The sequence below is a fragment of the Oncorhynchus mykiss genome, chromosome 21 (assembly GCF_057628025.1).
Source record: "Oncorhynchus mykiss isolate SJ-2025 chromosome 21, ASM5762802v1, whole genome shotgun sequence".
In the NCBI taxonomy this organism is placed as follows: domain Eukaryota; kingdom Metazoa; phylum Chordata; class Actinopteri; order Salmoniformes; family Salmonidae; genus Oncorhynchus; species Oncorhynchus mykiss.
In genome coordinates, this window is record NC_143042.1 from 55,862,501 (window position 1) to 55,881,056 (window position 18,556).

The window sequence follows — 18,556 nt, forward strand, 5'->3', positions numbered from 1 at the left end:
GATGGTACAATGACTCTCTACACTATACTAGATTAATGTAGATGGAACAATGACTCTCTATACTATACTAGATTAATGTAGATGGAACAATGACTCTACACTATACTAGATTAATGTAGATGGAACAATGACTCTACACTATACTAGATTAATGTAGATGGTACAATGACTCTCTACACTATACTAGATTAATGTAGATGGAACAATGACTCTCTACACTATACTAGATTAATGTAGATGGTACAATGACTCTCTACACTATACTAGATTAATGTAGATGGTACAATGACTCCACTATACTAGATTAATGTAGATGGTACAATGACTCTCTACACTATACTAGATTAATGTAGATGTTACAATGACTCTACAATATACTAGATTAATGTAGATGGAACAATGACTCTACACTATACTAGATTAATGTAGATGGAACAATGACTCTACACTATACTAGATTAATGTAGATGGAACAATGACTCTACACTATACTAGATTAATGTAGATGGTACAATGACTCTCTACACTATACTAGATTAATGTAGATGGAACAATGACTCTACACTATACTAGATTAATGTAGATGGAACAATGACTCTCTACACTATACTAGATTAATGTAGATGGAACAATGACTCTCTACACTATACTAGATTAATGTAGATGGAACAATGACTCTACACTATACTAGATTAATGTAGATGGAACAATGACTCTACACTATACTAGATTAATGTAGATGGTACAATGACTCTCTACACTATACTAGATTAATGTAGATGGTACAATGACTCTCTACACTATACTAGATTAATGTAGATGGTACAATGACTCTCTACACTATACTAGATTAATGTAAATGGTACAATGACTCCACTATACTAGATTAATGTAGATGGTACAATGACTCTCTACACTATACTAGATTAATGTAGATGGAACAATGACTCTCTACACTATACTAGATTAATGTAGATGGAACAATGACTCTACACTATACTAGATTAATGTAGATGGTACAATGACTCTCTAGACTATACTAGATTAATGTAGATGGAACAATGACTCTCTACACTATACTAGATTAATGTAGATGGAACAATGACTCTCTACACTATACTAGATTAATGTAGATGGAACAATGACTCTCTACACTATACTAGATTAATGTAGATGGTACAATGACTCTCTAGACTATACTAGATTAATGTAGATGGAACAATGACTCTCTACACTATACTAGATTAATGTAGATGGAACAATGACTCTCTACACTATACTAGATTAATGTAGATGGTACAATGACTCCACTATACTAGATTAATGTAGATGGAACAATGACTATCTACACTATACTAGACTATTTTGTCACAAACTGAAATTAGACAAACTATTTCGAGCTTTAGCAACCAGGAAATGGTGGATGGATTTCTACATCGTGTAACTAACGAATATCATAATGTATATAGAGTTAACTAATTAAATAAAGAAACGAGTTGCTGATTTCTCTTACTTTTCATCGGTAGACTTGTTGGTTTGGTTCAGTTCCTTGGAGTCGTCCAGCAGAGCATCTTTCTCCGTTAGTACGGTGACGGTCTGACCTTTGATGGTCAGGTTCTTACAGCTAGCCAGCTTCTTAGCATCCTCCTCCCTCTCAAACAACACAGATGCCTAGAGAGAGGGATGGAGGGAACAGAGAGAGTGGGATGGAGGGAGGAGAACGAGAGAGGGGGGAAGGCGGGAGGAGAACGAGAGAGAGAGAGAGAGAGGGGGGAAGGCGGGAGGAGAACGAGAGAGAGAGGGGGGAAGGCGGGAGGAGAATGAGAGAGAGAGGGGGGAAGGCGGGAGGAGAACGAGAGAGAGAGAGAGGGGGGAAGGCGGGAGGAGAACGAGAGGGGGGAGAAGGCGGGAGGAGAACGAGAGGGGGGGAAGGCGGGAGGAGAACGAGAGGGGGGGAAGGCGGGAGGAGAACGAGAGGGGGGGAAGGCGGGAGGAGAACGAGAGGGGGGGAAGGCGGGAGGAGAACGAGAGGGGGGGAAGGCGGGAGGAGAACGAGAGGGGGGGAAGGCGGGAGGAGAACGAGAGGGGGGGAAGGCGGGAGGAGAACGAGAGGGGGGGAAGGCGGGAGGAGAACGAGAGGGGGGGAAGGCGGGAGGAGAACGAGAGGGGGGGAAGGCGGGAGGAGAACGAGAGGGGGGGAAGGCGGGAGGAGAACGAGAGGGGGGGAAGGCGGGAGGAGAACGAGAGGGGGGGAAGGCGGGAGGAGAACGAGAGAGGGGGGAAGGCGGGAGGAGAACGAGAGAGGGGGGAAGGCGGGAGGAGAACGAGAGAGGGGGGAAGGCGGGAGGAGAACGAGAGAGGGGGGAAGGCGGGAGGAGAACGAGAGAGGGGGGAAGGCGGGAGGAGAACGAGAGGGGGGGAGAAGGCGGGAGGAGAAGGCGGGAGGAGAACGAGAGAGGGGGGAGGCGGGAGAACGAGAGAGAGAGAGAGAGGGGGGAAGGCGGGAGGAGAACGAGAGAGGGGGGGAAGGCGGGAAGAGAACAAGAGAGGGGGGAAGGCGGGAGGAGAACGAGAGGGGGGGGGCGGGAGAACGAGAGAGGGGGGGGGGCGGGAGAACGAGAGAGGGGGGGGGCGGGAGGAGAACGAGAGGGGGGGAGGCGGGAGGAGAAGGCGGGAGGAGAAGGAGAGAGAGAGAGAGGGGGGAAGGCGGGAGGAGAACAAGAGAGGGGGGGAAGGCGGGAGGAGAACGAGAGAGGGGGGAAGGCGGGAGGAGAACGAGAGGGGGGAGGCGGGAGGAGAAGGCGGGAGGAGAAGGAGAGAGGAGAAGAACGAGAGAGGGGGGGAAGGCGGGAGGAGAACGAGAGAGGGGGGGAAGGCGGGAGGAGAACGAGAGGGGGGAGGCGGGAGGAGAACGAGAGGGGGGAGGCGGGAGGAGAAGGCGGGAGGAGAAGGAGAGAGAGAGGGGGAGGCGGGAGGAGAACGAGAGAGGGGGGAAGGCGGGAGGAGAACGAGAGGGGGGAGGCGGGAGGAGAAGGCGGGAGGAGAAGGAGAGAGAGAGAGGGGGGGAAGGCGGGAGAACGAGAGAGGGGGGGGGGGGGAGAACGAGAGAGGGGGGGAAGGCGGAAGGAGAACGAGAGAGGGGGGGGCGGGAGAACGAGAGAGGGGGGGAAGGCGGAAGGAGAACGAGAGAGGGGGGGGGCGGGAGAACGAGAGAGGGGGGGAAGGCGGAAGGAGAACGAGAGAGGGGGGGGCGGGAGAACGAGAGAGGGGGGGGGGGGCGGGAGAACGAGAGAGAGCGTTTAGTTTATTAGACCACTCGTTATTTATTTTTAAATACACCAAAACCAATATGAAGAGAAGCGGAGGAGGACGGAGGAGAGATGTATTTGTTGTTGATTAGTTGTGTCTTTGGACATGACGGGGAACATCAACGAAGGGAAAGACCGGTGTTTGTAAATACCTGGTTTATGGCCTTGAACTATAGGAACGATTGGGGTTCAAGGGTACTCCGGACATCTGGTAAGATACAGTACCTGCTGTATGGGCTTGAGCTGGATGACGGTGTTGATCTTTCCGAAGGGTTCCACGGCCTTCACCACCTCATCATGAGCTGTGTGTTGGGGGATATTCTTCAGTCTTAACAGAGCGGAGGTCCCTGGTGCTCCCTTCTTCTTAGTCTAGAGAGAAAGAGAGCAAGACCAGACTGCTATTGGTAGTGAGCTGTGTGTTAGAGGGGATATTCTTTAGTGTTGGTAGTGGGGATATTCTTTAGTGTTGGTAGTGGGGATATTCTTTAGTGTTGGTAGTGGGGATATTATTTAGTGTTGGTAGAGGGGATATTCTTTAGTGTTGGTAGTGGGGATATTCTTTAGTGTTGGTAGTGGGGATATTCTTTAGTGTTGGTAGTGGGGATATTCTTTAGTGTTGGTAGTGGGGATATTCTTTAGTGTTGGTAGTGGGGAGATTTTTTAGTGTTGTTAGTGAAGTGTTTGTTAGAGGGGATATTCTTTAGTGTTGGTAGTGAAGTGTTTGTTAGAGGGGATATTCTTTAGTGTTGGTAGTGAGATGTGTGTTGTGGGGATATTCTTTAGTGTTGGTAGTGAGATGTGTGTTGGGGGGGGATATTCTTTAGTGTTGGTAGTGGGGATATTCTTTAGTGTTGGTAGTGGGGATATTCTTTAGTGTTGGTAGTGGGGATATTCTTTAGTGTTGGTAGTGGGGATATTCTTTAGTGTTGGTAGTGGGGATATTCTTTAGTGTTGTTAGTGGGGATATTCTTTAGTTTTGTTAGTGAGGATATTATTTAGTGTTGTTAGTGAGCTGTGTGTTAGTGAGGATATTCTTTAGTGTTGTTAGTGAGGACATTCTTTATTGTTAGTGAGGATATTCTTTAGTGTTGTTAGTGAGGATATTCTTTATTGTTAGTGAGGATATTCTTTAGTGTTGTTAGTGAGCTGTGTGTTAGTGAGGATATTCTTTAGTGTTGTTAGTGGGGATATTCTTTAGTGTTGGTAGTGAGATGTGTGTTGGGGGGGGATATTCTTTGGTCTTAAGAAAGCCGGTGTCCCTGGGGCTCCCTTCTTCGTGTTTTTATATTTGTGCTGGAGTCGTCTTGGACATTTTAGAGCCTTTCCAGACCATCATATACACACACACGCACTTTATTTATTTTTTAAAATCGGACAAGTCCATAGTAGATCTATTTACCTCGCTGCGTGTTTGTTCTATGGGAGAGACATATTCCGAGGTCCATTCAAATTCCGAGTGCCATAGGGAGGGAACGGCCAGAATCGAATATATAGGCTGCGAAAATAGTCTAGAATGTATTTAGTATTTACTACTCAAACTATTACCACTGCACCGGTTTACACTTTATATGGCCTGCGTACGAACGAACGCCCGAATTAAAAATTAACATATAACTGAATTATTGCAAACAACAGGCCTGCTTGCTTGCCCTTCGTGAATCTACTGCTGTTGGTCTTCCAAACTGGGGATTTCACTCACGCAGCACCTAATTCCACGATGATGTGCCTATTTTTTCCCTTATCGTAATCTTTCTTTCTCCGGTTCGGTCTACGTTAGCCTAGCTGACGCAAATAAAATAAAAAATGTTATTTGTATTTGTTTAATCTTTATTTAACTTGGCAAGTCAGTCTTATTTTCAATGACGGCATACCGGGGGAACAGTAGGCCATTCAGGAGCAGAATGACAGATTTTTACCTCGGCAGCTCGGGGATTCGATCTTGCAACCTTTCGGTTACAAGTCCAACGCTCTAACCGCTAGGCTACGCTGCTGCCCCAGAAAACCTCTATCCATGGACAGTAAAACCTGGCAACGTAGCGTATTCTCACATGGGGTGAGAACATACGGTTTTTAAAAAGCGTATTATCTTAAAAAAGGTTAGAGCGATATTTTTATCATTTTTATTATTCATGCCGTCCGCCAGCGGGGCTCACCAGTTGGGAACCGTGTCCGACCGATGCAGGTGATTATTTATTATATTATTATCCTAATGATTAGCCCAACAGGGTACATACAAATAAATTAATAAGTTGCCATTTTGCAGCTCCAGTTGGGCTACAGGTGAGCTAATCGCTAATAGCTGATGATACGGACCATGTATAGGCTACAGGTGAATATGCTAAATCGCTAATAGCTGATGACACGGACCATGTATAGGCTACAGGTGAATATGCTAATCGCTAATAGCTGATGATACGGACCATGCATAAGCTACAGGTGAATATGCTAATCGCTAATAGCTGATGATACGGACCATGTATAAGCTACAGGTGAATATGCTAATAGCTGATGATACGGACCATGTATAGGCTACAGGTGAATATGCTAATCGCTAATCGCTGATGATACGGACCATGTATAAGCTACAGGTGAATATGCTAATCGCTAATAGCTGATGACACGGACCATGTATAGGCTACAGGTGAATATGCTAATCGCTAATAGCTGATGATACGGACCATGCATAAGCTACAGGTGAATATGCTAATCGCTAATAGCTGATGATACGGACCATGTATAAGCTACAGGTGAATATGCTAATTGCTAATAGCTGATGATACGGACCATGTATAGGCTACAGGTGACTATGCTAATCGCTAATCGCTGATGATACGGACCATGTATAAGCTACAGGTGAATATGCTAATCGCTAATAGCTGATGACACGGACCATGTATAGGCTACAGGTGAATATGCTAAATCGCTAATAGCTGATGACACGGACCATGTATAGGCTACAGGTGAATATGCTAATCGCTAATAGCTGATGATACGGACCATGTATAGGCTACAGGTGAATATGCTAATCGCTAATAGCTGATGACACGGACCATGTATAGGCTACAGGTGAATATGCTAATCGCTAATAGCTGATGATACGGACCATGTATAGGCTACAGGTGAATATGCTAATAGCTGATGACACGGACCATGTATAAGCTACAGGTGAATATGCTAATCGCTAATAGCTGATGACACGGACCATGTATAGGCTACAGGTGAATATGCTAATCGCTAATAGCTGATGATACGGACCATGTATAGGCTACAGGTGAATATGCTAATCGCTAATAGCTGATGATACGGACCATGTATAGGCTACAGGTGACTATGCTAATCGCTAATCGCTGATGATACGGACCATGTATAGGCTACAGGTGAATATGCTAATCGCTAATAGCTGATGATACGGACCATGTATAGGCTACAGGTGAATATGCTAATCGCTGATGATACGGACCATGTATAGGCTACAGGTGAGCTAATCGCTAATAGCTGATGATACGGACCATGCATAAGCTACAGGTGAATATGCTAATCGCTAATAGCTGATGATACGGACCATGTATAAGCTACAGGTGAATATGCTAATCGCTAATAGCTCAATCAATCAAATCAAATGTATTTATATAGCCCTTCGTACATCAGCTGATATCTCAAAGTGCTGTACAGAAACCCAGCCTAAAACCCCAAACAGCAAGCAATGCAGGTGAAGAAGCACGGCTGAGCACAGCAATAGCTGATGATACGGACCATGTATAGGCTACAGGGGAATATGCTAATCGCTAATAGCTGATGATATGGATATAGGCTACATTCACGGTCTGATACAGTGCAGTCGGAAAGTATTCATACCCCATAATGACATAGCAAAAACTCTTTAGAAATTAGCTCTTTTTTTCTGAAACTGAAATATTACATTTACATCAGTATTCAGACTCTTTACTCAGTACTTTGTTGAAGCATCTTTGACAGCGATTACAGCCTCGAGTCTACATCAATTCAGAGAGGCATGATGGGAAATGCTAACAGACTGTATGTCTGTGACAGAGATGCCCATCAAATGTCTGAAGAGTCACAATGAGACACACGTTATGTGTTATTTCATAGTTTTGATGTCTTCATTGTTATTCTACAATGTAGAAAATAGTAAAAATAAAGAAAAACCCTGGAATCAGAAGGCGTGTCCAAACTTTTGACTGGTTCTGTGCGAGATAACACACACACACATATATATGCTGCCTTCGGTAAGTATTTCAGCTCCCCAGAGTTGTTCCACATTCTGTTCCACTAGAATGTTGATTTTCTTTCCTCTCAATCCAATCTAAACCCCCCTAAATTACAAAACCTGAAAATGGGTTTAGAATAATTTTTTTTATACAATTTGCAAAACAAACATTTATTTTTACATAAGTATTCAGACCTTTTGCTATGAGACTCAGATACATCTTGAGCTCAGATGAAAATTAGATGAAATTGAGCTCAGGTGCATCCTGTTTCCATTGATCATCCTTGAGATGTTTCTACAACTTGATTGGAGTCCACCTGTGGTAAATTCAATTGGTTGGACATGATTTGGAAAGGTACACACCTGTCTATACAAGGTCCAACAGTTGACAGTGTGTATCAGAGCAAAAACCAAGCCATGAGGTTGAAGGAATTGTCCGTAGAGCTCCGAGACAGGATTGTGTTGAGACACAGATCTGGGGGAGGGTACCAAAAATGTCTGTCCATCATTCTTAAATGGAAGAAGTTTGGAACCATCAAGACTCTTCCTAGAGCTGTCTGGCCAAACTGAGCAATCGGGGGAGAATGACCTTGGTCAGGGAGTTGACCAAGCACCCGATAGTCTCTCTGACAGAGCTCCAGAGTTCCTCTGTGGAGATGGGAGAACCTTCCAGAAGGACAACCATCTCTGCAACACTCCACCAATCAGGGGTTTATGGTAGAGAGGCCAGACGGAAGCCACTCCTCAGTAAAAGGCACATGACAGCCTGTTTGGAGTTTGCCAAAAGGCACCTAAAGACTTTCAGACCATGAGAAACAAGATTCTCTGGTCTGATAAAACCAAGATTGAACTATTTGGCCTGAATGCCAAGCATCACGTCTGGAGGAAACCTGGCACCATCCCTACGGTGAAGTATGGTGGTGGCAGCATCATGCTGTGGGGATGTTTTTCAGCAGCAGGGACTGGGAGACTAGTCAGGATCGAAGGAAAGATGAACGGAGCAAAGAACAGAGAGATCCTTGATGAAAACCTGCTCCAGAGTGCTCAAGACCTCAGACTGGGGCGAAGGACCCTAAGTACACAACCAAGACAATGCAGGAGTGGCTTCGGGACAACTCTCTGAATGTCCTTGAGTGGCCCAGCCAGAGCCCAGACTTGAACTCTTGAACTCGATCTAACATCTCTGGAGAGATCTGAAAATATCTGTGTAGCAACGCTCCCCATCCAACCTGACAGAGCTTGAGAGGATCTGCAGAGAAGAATGGGAGAAACTCCCCAAATACAGGTGTGCCAAGCTTGTAGCGTCATACCCAAGAAGACTTGAGGCTGTAATCGCTGCCAAAGGTGCTGCAACAAAGTAAAGGGTCTGAATACTTATGTAAAATAATTTATTTAATCATATACAAATTATAATATTTTTTTTAAAGGACACTGCCAGTGACTTCCACTATTTGTCATAATCATCTTTATGAGCATTTGGCTGACCCACTGGGCCAGACGCCGCCGCCCCCCCCCCTACCAAGATGGTCCAGCCCAGTTCTAAACCAATGTGAATTTGCACCAAATGTCAAACACCATCCAGCTTTGTCGTCTGGAGTAGTCAGACCTCTCCAGTGACTTTTAAAATGGGAAAAACTAGCGACAGATTCAGGGGGGGGGGTGAAAATGCTACGTCATCTGTGCCAAAACTACTCCGTACCCTAGTCAGGCCTTTTTTATGGCGGCAGTTCAAATGGGGGTTGAAGTTGTTCGGAGACCGCCATTTTTAGGCACGGAGCCGCCGCCGCGATGCTAACGTTGACCGTTCAGTACTATGGGAGTGGCAATGACATCATCACGATGACATCATCACGATCAGCTGTCTGAAGGTCTTCACCATGTGGAAGATCCCATCTTATCAGTCTTATTTTTTTTTAACACACACAAAAGGCATACCTTGGAAGGAGCTGAGCTGGACGATTTGAAGGATGATTTGGAGGGCGAGGAGGATTTCTTGTTTGATGTCCTCCCAGATCCGGTGCCTGCCTTGCCACCCTTGGACGTTCCCGTTTCAGTCTTCCGGGAGGAGGAGCGGCCTCCCTTCTTTTTGGCGAGCTCGGCCAGGAGAGCAGGGGCCAGGGACTGCATCAGAACTTCTAGACTGGTGTTCTTAGTCAGGGAGAGGCCAGCTGGAATACAAAGGGATGGATCAAAGAGAGGCCAGCTGGAAGGAGAGGGGGAGAGAGGCCAGCTGGAAGGAGAGGGGGAGGGAGGCCAGCTGGAAGGAGAGGGGGAGGGAGGCCAGCTGGAAGGAGAGGGAGGCCAGCTGGAAGGAGAGGGGGAGAGAGGCCAGCTGGAAGGAGAGGGGGAGAGAGGCCAGCTGGAATACAAAGGGATGGATCAAAGAGAGGCCAGCTGGAAGGAGAGGGGGGAGAGAGGCCAGCTGGAAGGAGAGGGGGGGAGAGAGGCCAGCTGGAATACAAAGGGATGGATCAAAGAGGCCAGCTGGAAGGAGAGGGGGGGGAGAGGCCAGCTAGAATACAAAGGGATGGATCAAAGAGGCCAGCTGGAAGGAGAGGGGGGGGAAGAGGCCAGCTAGAATACAAAGGGATGGATCAAAGAGAGGCCAGCTGGAAGGAGAGGGGGGGAGAGAGGCCAGCTGGAAGGAGAGGGGGGGAGGCCAGCTGGAAGGAGAGGGGGGGAGAGAGGCCAGCTGGAATACAAAGGGATGGATCAAAGAGAGGCCAGCTGGAAGGAGAGGGGGTGACAGGCCAGCTGGAAGGAGAGGGGGAGACAGGCCAGCTAGAAGGAGAGGGGGAGACAGGCCAGCTAGAAGGAGAGGGGGTGACAGGCCAGCTGGAAGGAGAGGGGGAGACAGGCCAGCTGGAAGGAGAGGGGGAGAGAGGCCAGCTGGAATACAAAGGGTTGGATCAAAGAGAGGCCAGCTGGAAGGAGAGGGGGAGAGAGGCCAGCTGGAAGGAGAGGGGGGGAGAGAGGCCAGCTGGAATACAAAGGGATGGATCAAAGAGAGGCCAGCTGGAAGGAGAGGGGGAGAGAGGCCAGCTGGAAGGAGAGGGGGGGAGGCCAGCTGGAAGGAGAGGGGGGGAGAGAGGCCAGCTGGAATACAAAGGGATGGATCAAAGAGAGGCCAGCTGGAAGGAGAGGGGGTGACAGGCCAGCTGGAAGGAGAGGGGGAGACAGGCCAGCTAGAAGGAGAGGGGGAGACAGGCCAGCTAGAAGGAGAGGGGGTGACAGGCCAGCTGGAAGGAGAGGGGGAGACAGGCCAGCTAGAAGGAGAGGGGGTGACATTGGGTCAGGGTGTGAGAGATAAGTAATGTACTGGTTCTCTTGACCAGAGTGTAGAATAATTAATCAATGTGATTTCCTTGATTCTTCACATCCTCTCGACTTACCTTACATATCAAAACTAATTGGAGGAGAAAAGCTGAAGTTCCTCCCCCCACTTTTGAAGGCGAGAGGAATCAAGGAAAGACCATTGAGATTCAACTGCACCTCTTCACACTGCATCATTAACCCTGGGCTATCCTTCAGGCTAAGACTGGCCCTGGGCTAACCTTCAGGCTAAGACTGTCCCTGGGCTAACCTTCAGGCTAAGACTGGCCCTGGGCTAACCTTCAGGCTAAGACTGTCCGTGGGCTAACCTTCAGGCTAAGACTGGCCTTGGGCTATCCTTCAGGCTAAGACTGTCCCTGGGCTAAGGTCAGTGTTAGCCCTGGGTTATCCTTCAGGCTAAGACTGGCCCTGGGTTAAGGCCAGTGTTAACCCTGGGTTATCCTTCAGGCTAAGACTGGCCCTGGGTTAAGGTCAGTGTTAACCCTGGGTTATCCTTCAGGCTAAGACTGTCCCTGGGCTATCCTTCGGGCTAAGACTGACCCTGGGCTAACCTTCGGGCTAAGACTGACCCTGGGTTATCCTTCAGGCTAAGACTGGCCCTGGGTTAAGGCCAGTGTTAATCCTGGGTTATCCTTCAGGCTAAGACTGGCCCTGGGCTAAGGTCAGTGTTAGCCCTAGGCTAAGGTCAGTGTTAGCCCTGGGCTAAGGTCAGTGTTAACCCTGGGCTAAGGTCAGTGTTAACCCTGGGCTAAAGTCAGTGTTAACCCTGGGCTAAAGTCAGTGTTAACCCTGGGCTAAGGTCAGTGTTAGCCCCGGGCTAAGGTCAGTGTTAGCCCCGGGCTAAGGTCAGTGTTAGCCCCGGGCTAAAAGCGGTCTCCTCACCGGGCTGTAAACAGGATAATTGTTCCCTCTCTCTCTTACCAGATGACTCCAGTAGTTTCTTGGCCAGTCTCTCAGCACTGCTAGACTTCTGCTGTCTGCTCTTCCCTCCTGCTGAAGGGCTGCTCTTCCTCGCCTCCCGACGCTCCCGCTCATAGCTCCTAGAACGCGACCTGGATGAATTAATTAACTTAAAATTACTTGAATGCATTTTATTAGACGTAAAAATAATATTCAGATATAAATAGACATTTTAAAATCATAGAGTAGCTTTCATTCATCTGAAAAAAAGATACATAAAAAAAAATGTTTTATCAACTAGAAATAAAATTTAAAAAAAGCACTACAATACAGTCTATTGACTTTTCTGTCCTCTTACCTCCTCCGGGATGAAGAAGTTGTCTGGGGCGAGCGGGAACGCCGACGTTCCCGATCCCGGTGCGAAGACGACGACGCCGGAGGGTCACGCTCCCGGCGCGAACCAGGAGACCGGGAACGCCGTCTGCCGGCGCTGTGTCTACGTTCCCGGGAGCGGGATCGTTCCCTGGATCGAGGTCGGCGAGCAGCGGAGGACGAGGTGCGGTAGGAGGAGAGGCGAGGAGAAGGAGAGCGGGACGGAGAACGAGAGGTGGTCTGGCGACGTTTGGAGGAACTCTGGTTGTTGTCGTTTCTACTGGGAGCAGGGCTGGAGAGAGAGAGAAAATGAGGGAGAGAGGAGAGGACAGAGAAAGAGAGGGAAGGAGAGAAGGGAACTAGGCCAGTAAGCACAGCCTGAAGAAGTTATTCCGGTTTAAAATGTAAGCTAAGAACTGAGTCAGCGATGACCTTCAGAGGGATCCCTTCTACTGTATAACCGAGTACAGAAAACTTCCTCACCTTGACACAGTTTCCCCGTTCCAGTCAGGATACCTGGAAGAAGGGGAAAGGGGATTAGCATAAATGTACAACGTGATGGCGATCGTTGGGATCAATAGATATCAATTCGCCTTTCTGCGATTCCCTCGCATCCTATTTCCCTCGACCTCCTTTCTCAGCTGTATTGGAGGAGAAGCTATCGAGTCCCTCCACTCTAGGACTTTCTCCTCCAATGGACTTAGAGGAGGAGATGAGGGGAGAGGACACGAGGAAAATACTAAATTTAGAAAGAGCCAGGCAGACATTATATATATATTTTTTAAAGACAGGAGACATAACCCACAATTTCCTGAGCAGCCGGCAGTTGTCGATGTGGAGGCTGGTGTTTTGATGCTCAATCCAGTTCTGTTGGTCAAAACAGAGACGACAGTCAGTCTGAGTCAGTCTCCACCGCGTCGCCCTCAAACAAGTCCTTTCAATATCAGTTTGGTTTCCCACCTTGCAGCTAGTGCAAAAAAAGTCAAATTTCTCTGCTTTACATAGCAGGAGTTAGTTAAAAATGCTATACTACACAAATAGCCTAGTTACACACGCTGCCTGTTCTACCAAGAACAACACTAGGTAGGTACGGCAAGAGTCTGTTGGGGGGAAAGTCTGATGGGAAAAGCAGCATCTGGAATCTTCTCTGTAGATTGGATTCTCTCGGCAGCCATCTTCTCCCCCCCCCCAAAAAAACTATTAACAAAGTAACTAAATAAATTGGCTGAAAAGTTAGTAGAGGAGTATGTGGTGAGAGTTACTGTCATTGGTTTATACTGTGTAATGACATAGGGGATATGGTATATCCAGGGGTTCGAGTGAGATAGAGATATATAGAGATAGAGATATGGATAGATAGAGATATATAGAGAGATATAGATATAGAGATATATATATATAGAGAGATATAGATAGATAGAGATAGATATAGAGATATGGATAGATATAGATATATAGATACATAGAGATAGATATAGATATCGATAGATCTAGAGATATAGAGAGATAGATACATGTGGCATAGTTAGCTAAATCATTCATTAATTGACCACGGTAAAGGCCTATTGATAGAACGAGGGTAACTGTTTATACAGAGTCAAAAAAAATCTTGAAAACACCCGTCTGCCTCGGGCAAATCATGGTCATCGAAAGTCACACATTAAACTCAATGTCTTATAAAGTCAACAAGGCATTTATATACAAATACAATTACAATATTTAAAAAAAAAAGATCTATAAAAAATAAAAAGAAATCTCATGACATATAATAATTACAATATAATGTTGAATGCTGTCCAGGATTTAATGTTTACATATTCCTCGAGTACACGCAAGCAATTCGCTAATATTTTAGTCTAAAAAGCATTTTCACATTATTTCCATCTGTTTTAGTACATCTCAACTCACCGTGCATTGTGGGGGGGGGGGGTCAGGGGTCAACGAGTGATAATCGCATCATAGCTAGACTTAGGTTTTTTGAATTAACAAAATGGAAACACATTCAACGAGAGAAGTCTTGAGATACAACATGAGGTTCAAAGAGTTTCAAAGTTACACAAAACCAAAAAAGTCAGTACGAAGGGGGTCCAAGACCTGGGTTCACATACCATTTGACATTACAAATCATTTTTAATTTGCTTTGATTAAACTCCTGAAACTGCAATCAAGGCAGGCTGGAGCAGGGATGTCATCGGAGGGCCAAAACACCCGTTTAATTATCTGGGACTGATTCAGACCCGGGATACCAGGTAGAAGCAAAAACAAAATGTTGTGTTTCGGGCCTTCGAGGACCAGGATTGAACAGCCCCTTGGGCTAGAGAAAAAACACTCAAAGTATTTGAAATGGTATCTCAACCCAGGTCTGGTCAAGACAGTATGACAAAAAACTCAGGTTATAGTATGACGAAAAACTCACCTTTAGCTGGGCACATTCTACGTTACAGAGAGAACAGGTATGAGGAAAGATTCTGGGAGAAGCTGCGGAGTAATCGCTCATCGTGGTCGGAGCCGGCAACCTCGTCGGCATCATCAACGTTGGGGGTGGGATGTTGATCTGCTGGAACATCGACGGAGGCGGACCCACCCGGGGAGGCGGACCCACCCGGGGAGGCGGACCCACCAGGGGAGGCGGACCCATCCGGGGAGGCGGACCCATCCGGGGAGGCGGACCCACCAGGGGAGGCGGACCCACCAGGGGAGGCGGACCCATCAGGGGAGGCGGACAAGTCACCGGAACGTGACCGGGAGGGGGAACCGACGGATTCATTACGGGGAATAGGGGAGGCCACATGAGGGGTGGCGTGGGGGGAGGAATCCCCACTGGGATACCTCCGATCTTGAGTCTTGCATCTCCTCCAACTCCACCACTAAGAACCACCAGGTCGGACCGAGGCTGAACCTGGCCTCGAGCAGTGCCTCGATTCTGAGATGAGAGGAGTCGGTCGAGTCCTTGGTCTCCGCCGTGGACAGGGATGTTCATAGGTTTGGGTGCCGCTTTAGATAAGTCGTGGGTTTTGAGGGTCTTTTGGGTTAGGCTGGAAGGCGGAGGAAGACCGATACGAGTGTCGTTGTCACTCTTGGGGAGAGAGATATAACTCTGGACTGCAGCGCTGCAAATCTGCTGTTGCTCGGGAAGGCCTGAGGTCATGGATCTTCCAACAGTGCCGTACGGTGTCCCGGTGTGCCCACTTGGAGAGTCTCCGACAGCGTATTTCATCGACTCTTTCGGGAGCGGATCTTGTCCGCCGTAACTATTGGATCGAATATTGTCATAACTGTCGTATTTAGAAGCATCAGTACTTCCATAATCGATAACTTTGCTCCGTCCTCCACCTAAGTGGTCCGTCCCCGGGCTGGGTCTGTTGTCATGCCGATGGTCCACATCCATGTTTCTATTGGCCTTACGGATGCAGATGTCTCTGAGGATGAAGGGCAGGTTGTCTGGGGTCAGCTGATCGTCTGGATAGTGGCTCAGGAGCTCCAAGTCCTCGTTGGACAAGCCAAAACTCGCCAGGATGTTGCTGGCGGACTCTGGTGTGTACCGGGCTGGAGGATCGGTGCCAGACGAGGCGGAGACACTCAGGGGCGCCTCAGAACCCATTGAGGTGGGTCCCGGCTCTCCCGCACCACCAAACCCAGAGGTTTGGCTTTGGTACATCTGGGAGGTGGAAGGGGACGACTGAGAGAGGGGGGAGGAGAAGAGCTTAGAGGAAGCAGACTGGGTCACGTGGCCAGACCAGGAGGCCATGGAGCTCTGCTGGTCGCTGCAGGACCGGCCAGAGGTGTAGCTACCCATCCCTACCCTAGACGAAAGGTCATCCCCGGGGTTGCGATTCAGGCGAAGATTCATTTGGGTCTGCTGGTTCTGTTTCTGCTGCACCATCTGGCTGAGCAGTCTCACGTCCTCTCTGGCCCAGCGGATGTGGTGGTCTATCTCCAACTCCGGGGTCATCCCGGTTGATCTCTGCCCCAGGTTGTACCCCATCGAGGACATCATGCCCCCCTGGCTGGAAAAACCAGAGGAACCACCAGCAGAGACAGGGCCCAGACCCAGGCGTGAGGCCAACAGAGGGTCCATCCCGGACTGGGCTTGTGTGAGTCCATACCGCCCCATCTGAGCTGGTGTTCTCTGGGCTTGTGAAGAGTACTGACCCCCTAACGGCTTATATAGGGGATGGTACATGTTATTGGTGGTGGATGCCGCTTTCAAGAGGTTGAGGAAGAGGGCAAGAGGAGGATGGGGGTGAGGGGAGGGTAGTGGATGGTTGGCGCAGGTAACGGCGTTGGCGATGTTTCCCGCGGCAACGAGCTGATTGATGGCGAGCTGTGCTTTGAGCTGGGCCAGAAGCAGGGAGGAGTGGCATAAGAGGCGCTGCGGGGGCGGGATTCCAACTCCCAGCCCTCCAATCAGACTCAGCGGGCTCGAAAGGGGAGCAGCACAACGCTCCAATAGCAACGCAAAGCTGAAAGAGTTGGGAGAGGAGAAAGACACAGAGGAGGAGGAGGATTATTGGTTGGTCTTCTCTCTGGCTCGTCCTGTGACAGGGCTATAGACAGTAGTAATCAAACTGGAACACAAGACTGGCTTTTTAAAGGGATTGATCAGTTTGGTCAGTTTCCATTTTGTTTCACACAAGCACTTTCAAAATCAGTTCCGATCCAGGTCAAACTGTTCTAGCACAACTTCTAGAACATCGGGTTTCTGTTGGTTAGGTCTAGACAGAGCAGAGGATTGTTCATGTGTCTTCACTGGAGAAAGCAAACAGGGAACAGACAGGAAGGGGGGGGGGATAGGTGGTCATTGTAAAAACATACAAACTTAACACACAGTTTTAGTGAAATTTGAAAGAAGGTGAACAGCTTTCTAACAAAGATTAGACATTAACAACAACTGATATTGATACTTCATGTCATGTACAACAATTTATAATATACTATAATAGCGACATTGACCAAAAAGGAAAGGATAAACAAAGACAGTCAATTCAGAAATTCAAAACAGGGCTTGTATCAAATACTACTGTAGCTAAAGTAACAGTTGGCGGATCAGATTCAGCTAAAGTAACAGTTGGCGGATCAGATTCAGCTAAAGTAACAGTTGGCGGATCAGATTCAGCTAAAGTAACAGTTGTGGATCAGATTCAGCTAAAGTAACAGTTGGCGGATCAGATTCAGCTAAAGTAACAGTTGTGGATCAGATTCAGCTGAAGTAACAGTTGGCGGATCAGATTCAGCTAAAGTAACAGTTGGCGGATCAGATTCAGCTAAAGTAACAGTTGGCGGATCAGATTCAGCTAAAGTAACAGTTGTGGATCAGATTCAGCTGAAGTAACAGTTGCGGATCAGATTTAGCTGAAGTAACAGTTGCGGATCAGATTCAGCTAAAGTAACAGTTGGCGGATCAGATTCAGCTGAAGTAACAGTTGTGGATCAGATTCAGCTAAAGTAACAGTTGTGGATCAGATTCAGCTAAAGTAACAGTTGTGGATCAGATTCAGCTGAAGTAACAGTTGGCGGATCAGATTCAGCTGAAGTAACAGTTGTGGATCAGATTTAGCTGAAGTAACAGTTGGCGGATCAGATTCAGCTAAAGTAACAGTTGGCGGATCAGATTCAGCTAAAGTAACAGTTGGCGGATCAGATTCAGCTAAAGTAACAGTTGGCGGATCAGATTCAGCTAAAGTAACAGTTGGCGGATCAGATTCAGCTAAAGTAACAGTTGGCGGATCAGATTCAGCTAAAGTAACAGTTGGCGGATCAGATTCAGCTAAAGTAACAGTTGGCGGATCAGATTCAGCTAAAGTAACAGTTGGCGGATCAGATTCAGCTAAAGTAACAGTTGGCGGATCAGATTCAGCTAAAGTAACAGTTGGCGGATCAGATTCAGCTAAAGTAACAGTTGGCGGATCAGATTCAGCTAAAGTAATATATATAAAGTATATATAAATACAATATATAAATACATTTTACTATGTTAATACAAAATTCTACAATGTTGCAGTGGAACGAAGCCTATAATCTTGATAAAATAAAGCAACATCTATTAGCGAGAAACATTGTATTTATTATTATTAAGCCCAATGCTGGACGAACGGGGCCTAACTTTAGTCCTTATAGTTCAAGAACCTTACATGTTCTGTTTAAAAGGTTCATTGGTTCCAGGAGCCAAATGAGACAAAATAATCCACCTAAACAATAAATAGAATTATCAAAATTGCCGGTACGATTCTAGAAACATAAATCTCACATCCAAATAATTTAACAAATAGAATAATAATGATTTAACCTGTTTCATCCCAGTTGTAGACAGCAACAACACATTTACACACGTGTTTTCGGACAGTCTTCCGTGAACATGGAAACATGGCCGTGTGGGTTACCCTAAATCTAAATACAAAAAGGTTGATTTATTAAA

General features: G+C 47.2%; 1 protein-coding gene across 9 annotated transcripts in view; it reads right to left on the reverse strand.

The window, feature by feature from the left end:
• Positions 1 to 18,556, reverse strand: part of LOC110500799 (uncharacterized) — a 101,546-nt gene that overhangs the window by 50,553 nt on the left and 32,437 nt on the right. For 4 of the 9 annotated variants that reach the window (XM_090213335.1, XM_036958337.2, XM_090213336.1 and 1 more), the window contains exons 2-9: positions 14,558 to 16,604; positions 12,947 to 13,008; positions 12,625 to 12,657; positions 12,128 to 12,433; positions 11,791 to 11,921; positions 9,472 to 9,704; positions 3,534 to 3,677; positions 1,514 to 1,671 (exon numbers count right to left, since the gene is read on the reverse strand). In XM_090213335.1, the coding sequence (XP_090069461.1) occupies positions 1,514 to 1,671; positions 3,534 to 3,677; positions 9,472 to 9,704; positions 11,791 to 11,921; positions 12,128 to 12,433; positions 12,625 to 12,657; positions 12,947 to 13,008; positions 14,558 to 16,604 (3,114 nt within the window). Of the gene's footprint in view, positions 1 to 1,513; positions 1,672 to 3,533; positions 3,678 to 9,471; positions 9,705 to 11,790; positions 11,922 to 12,127; positions 12,434 to 12,624; positions 12,658 to 12,946; positions 13,009 to 14,557; positions 16,891 to 18,556 lie in introns of all 9 variants that reach the window. The other 5 variants (XM_090213334.1, XM_090213338.1, XM_090213339.1 and 2 more) reach the window with 4 other exon arrangements.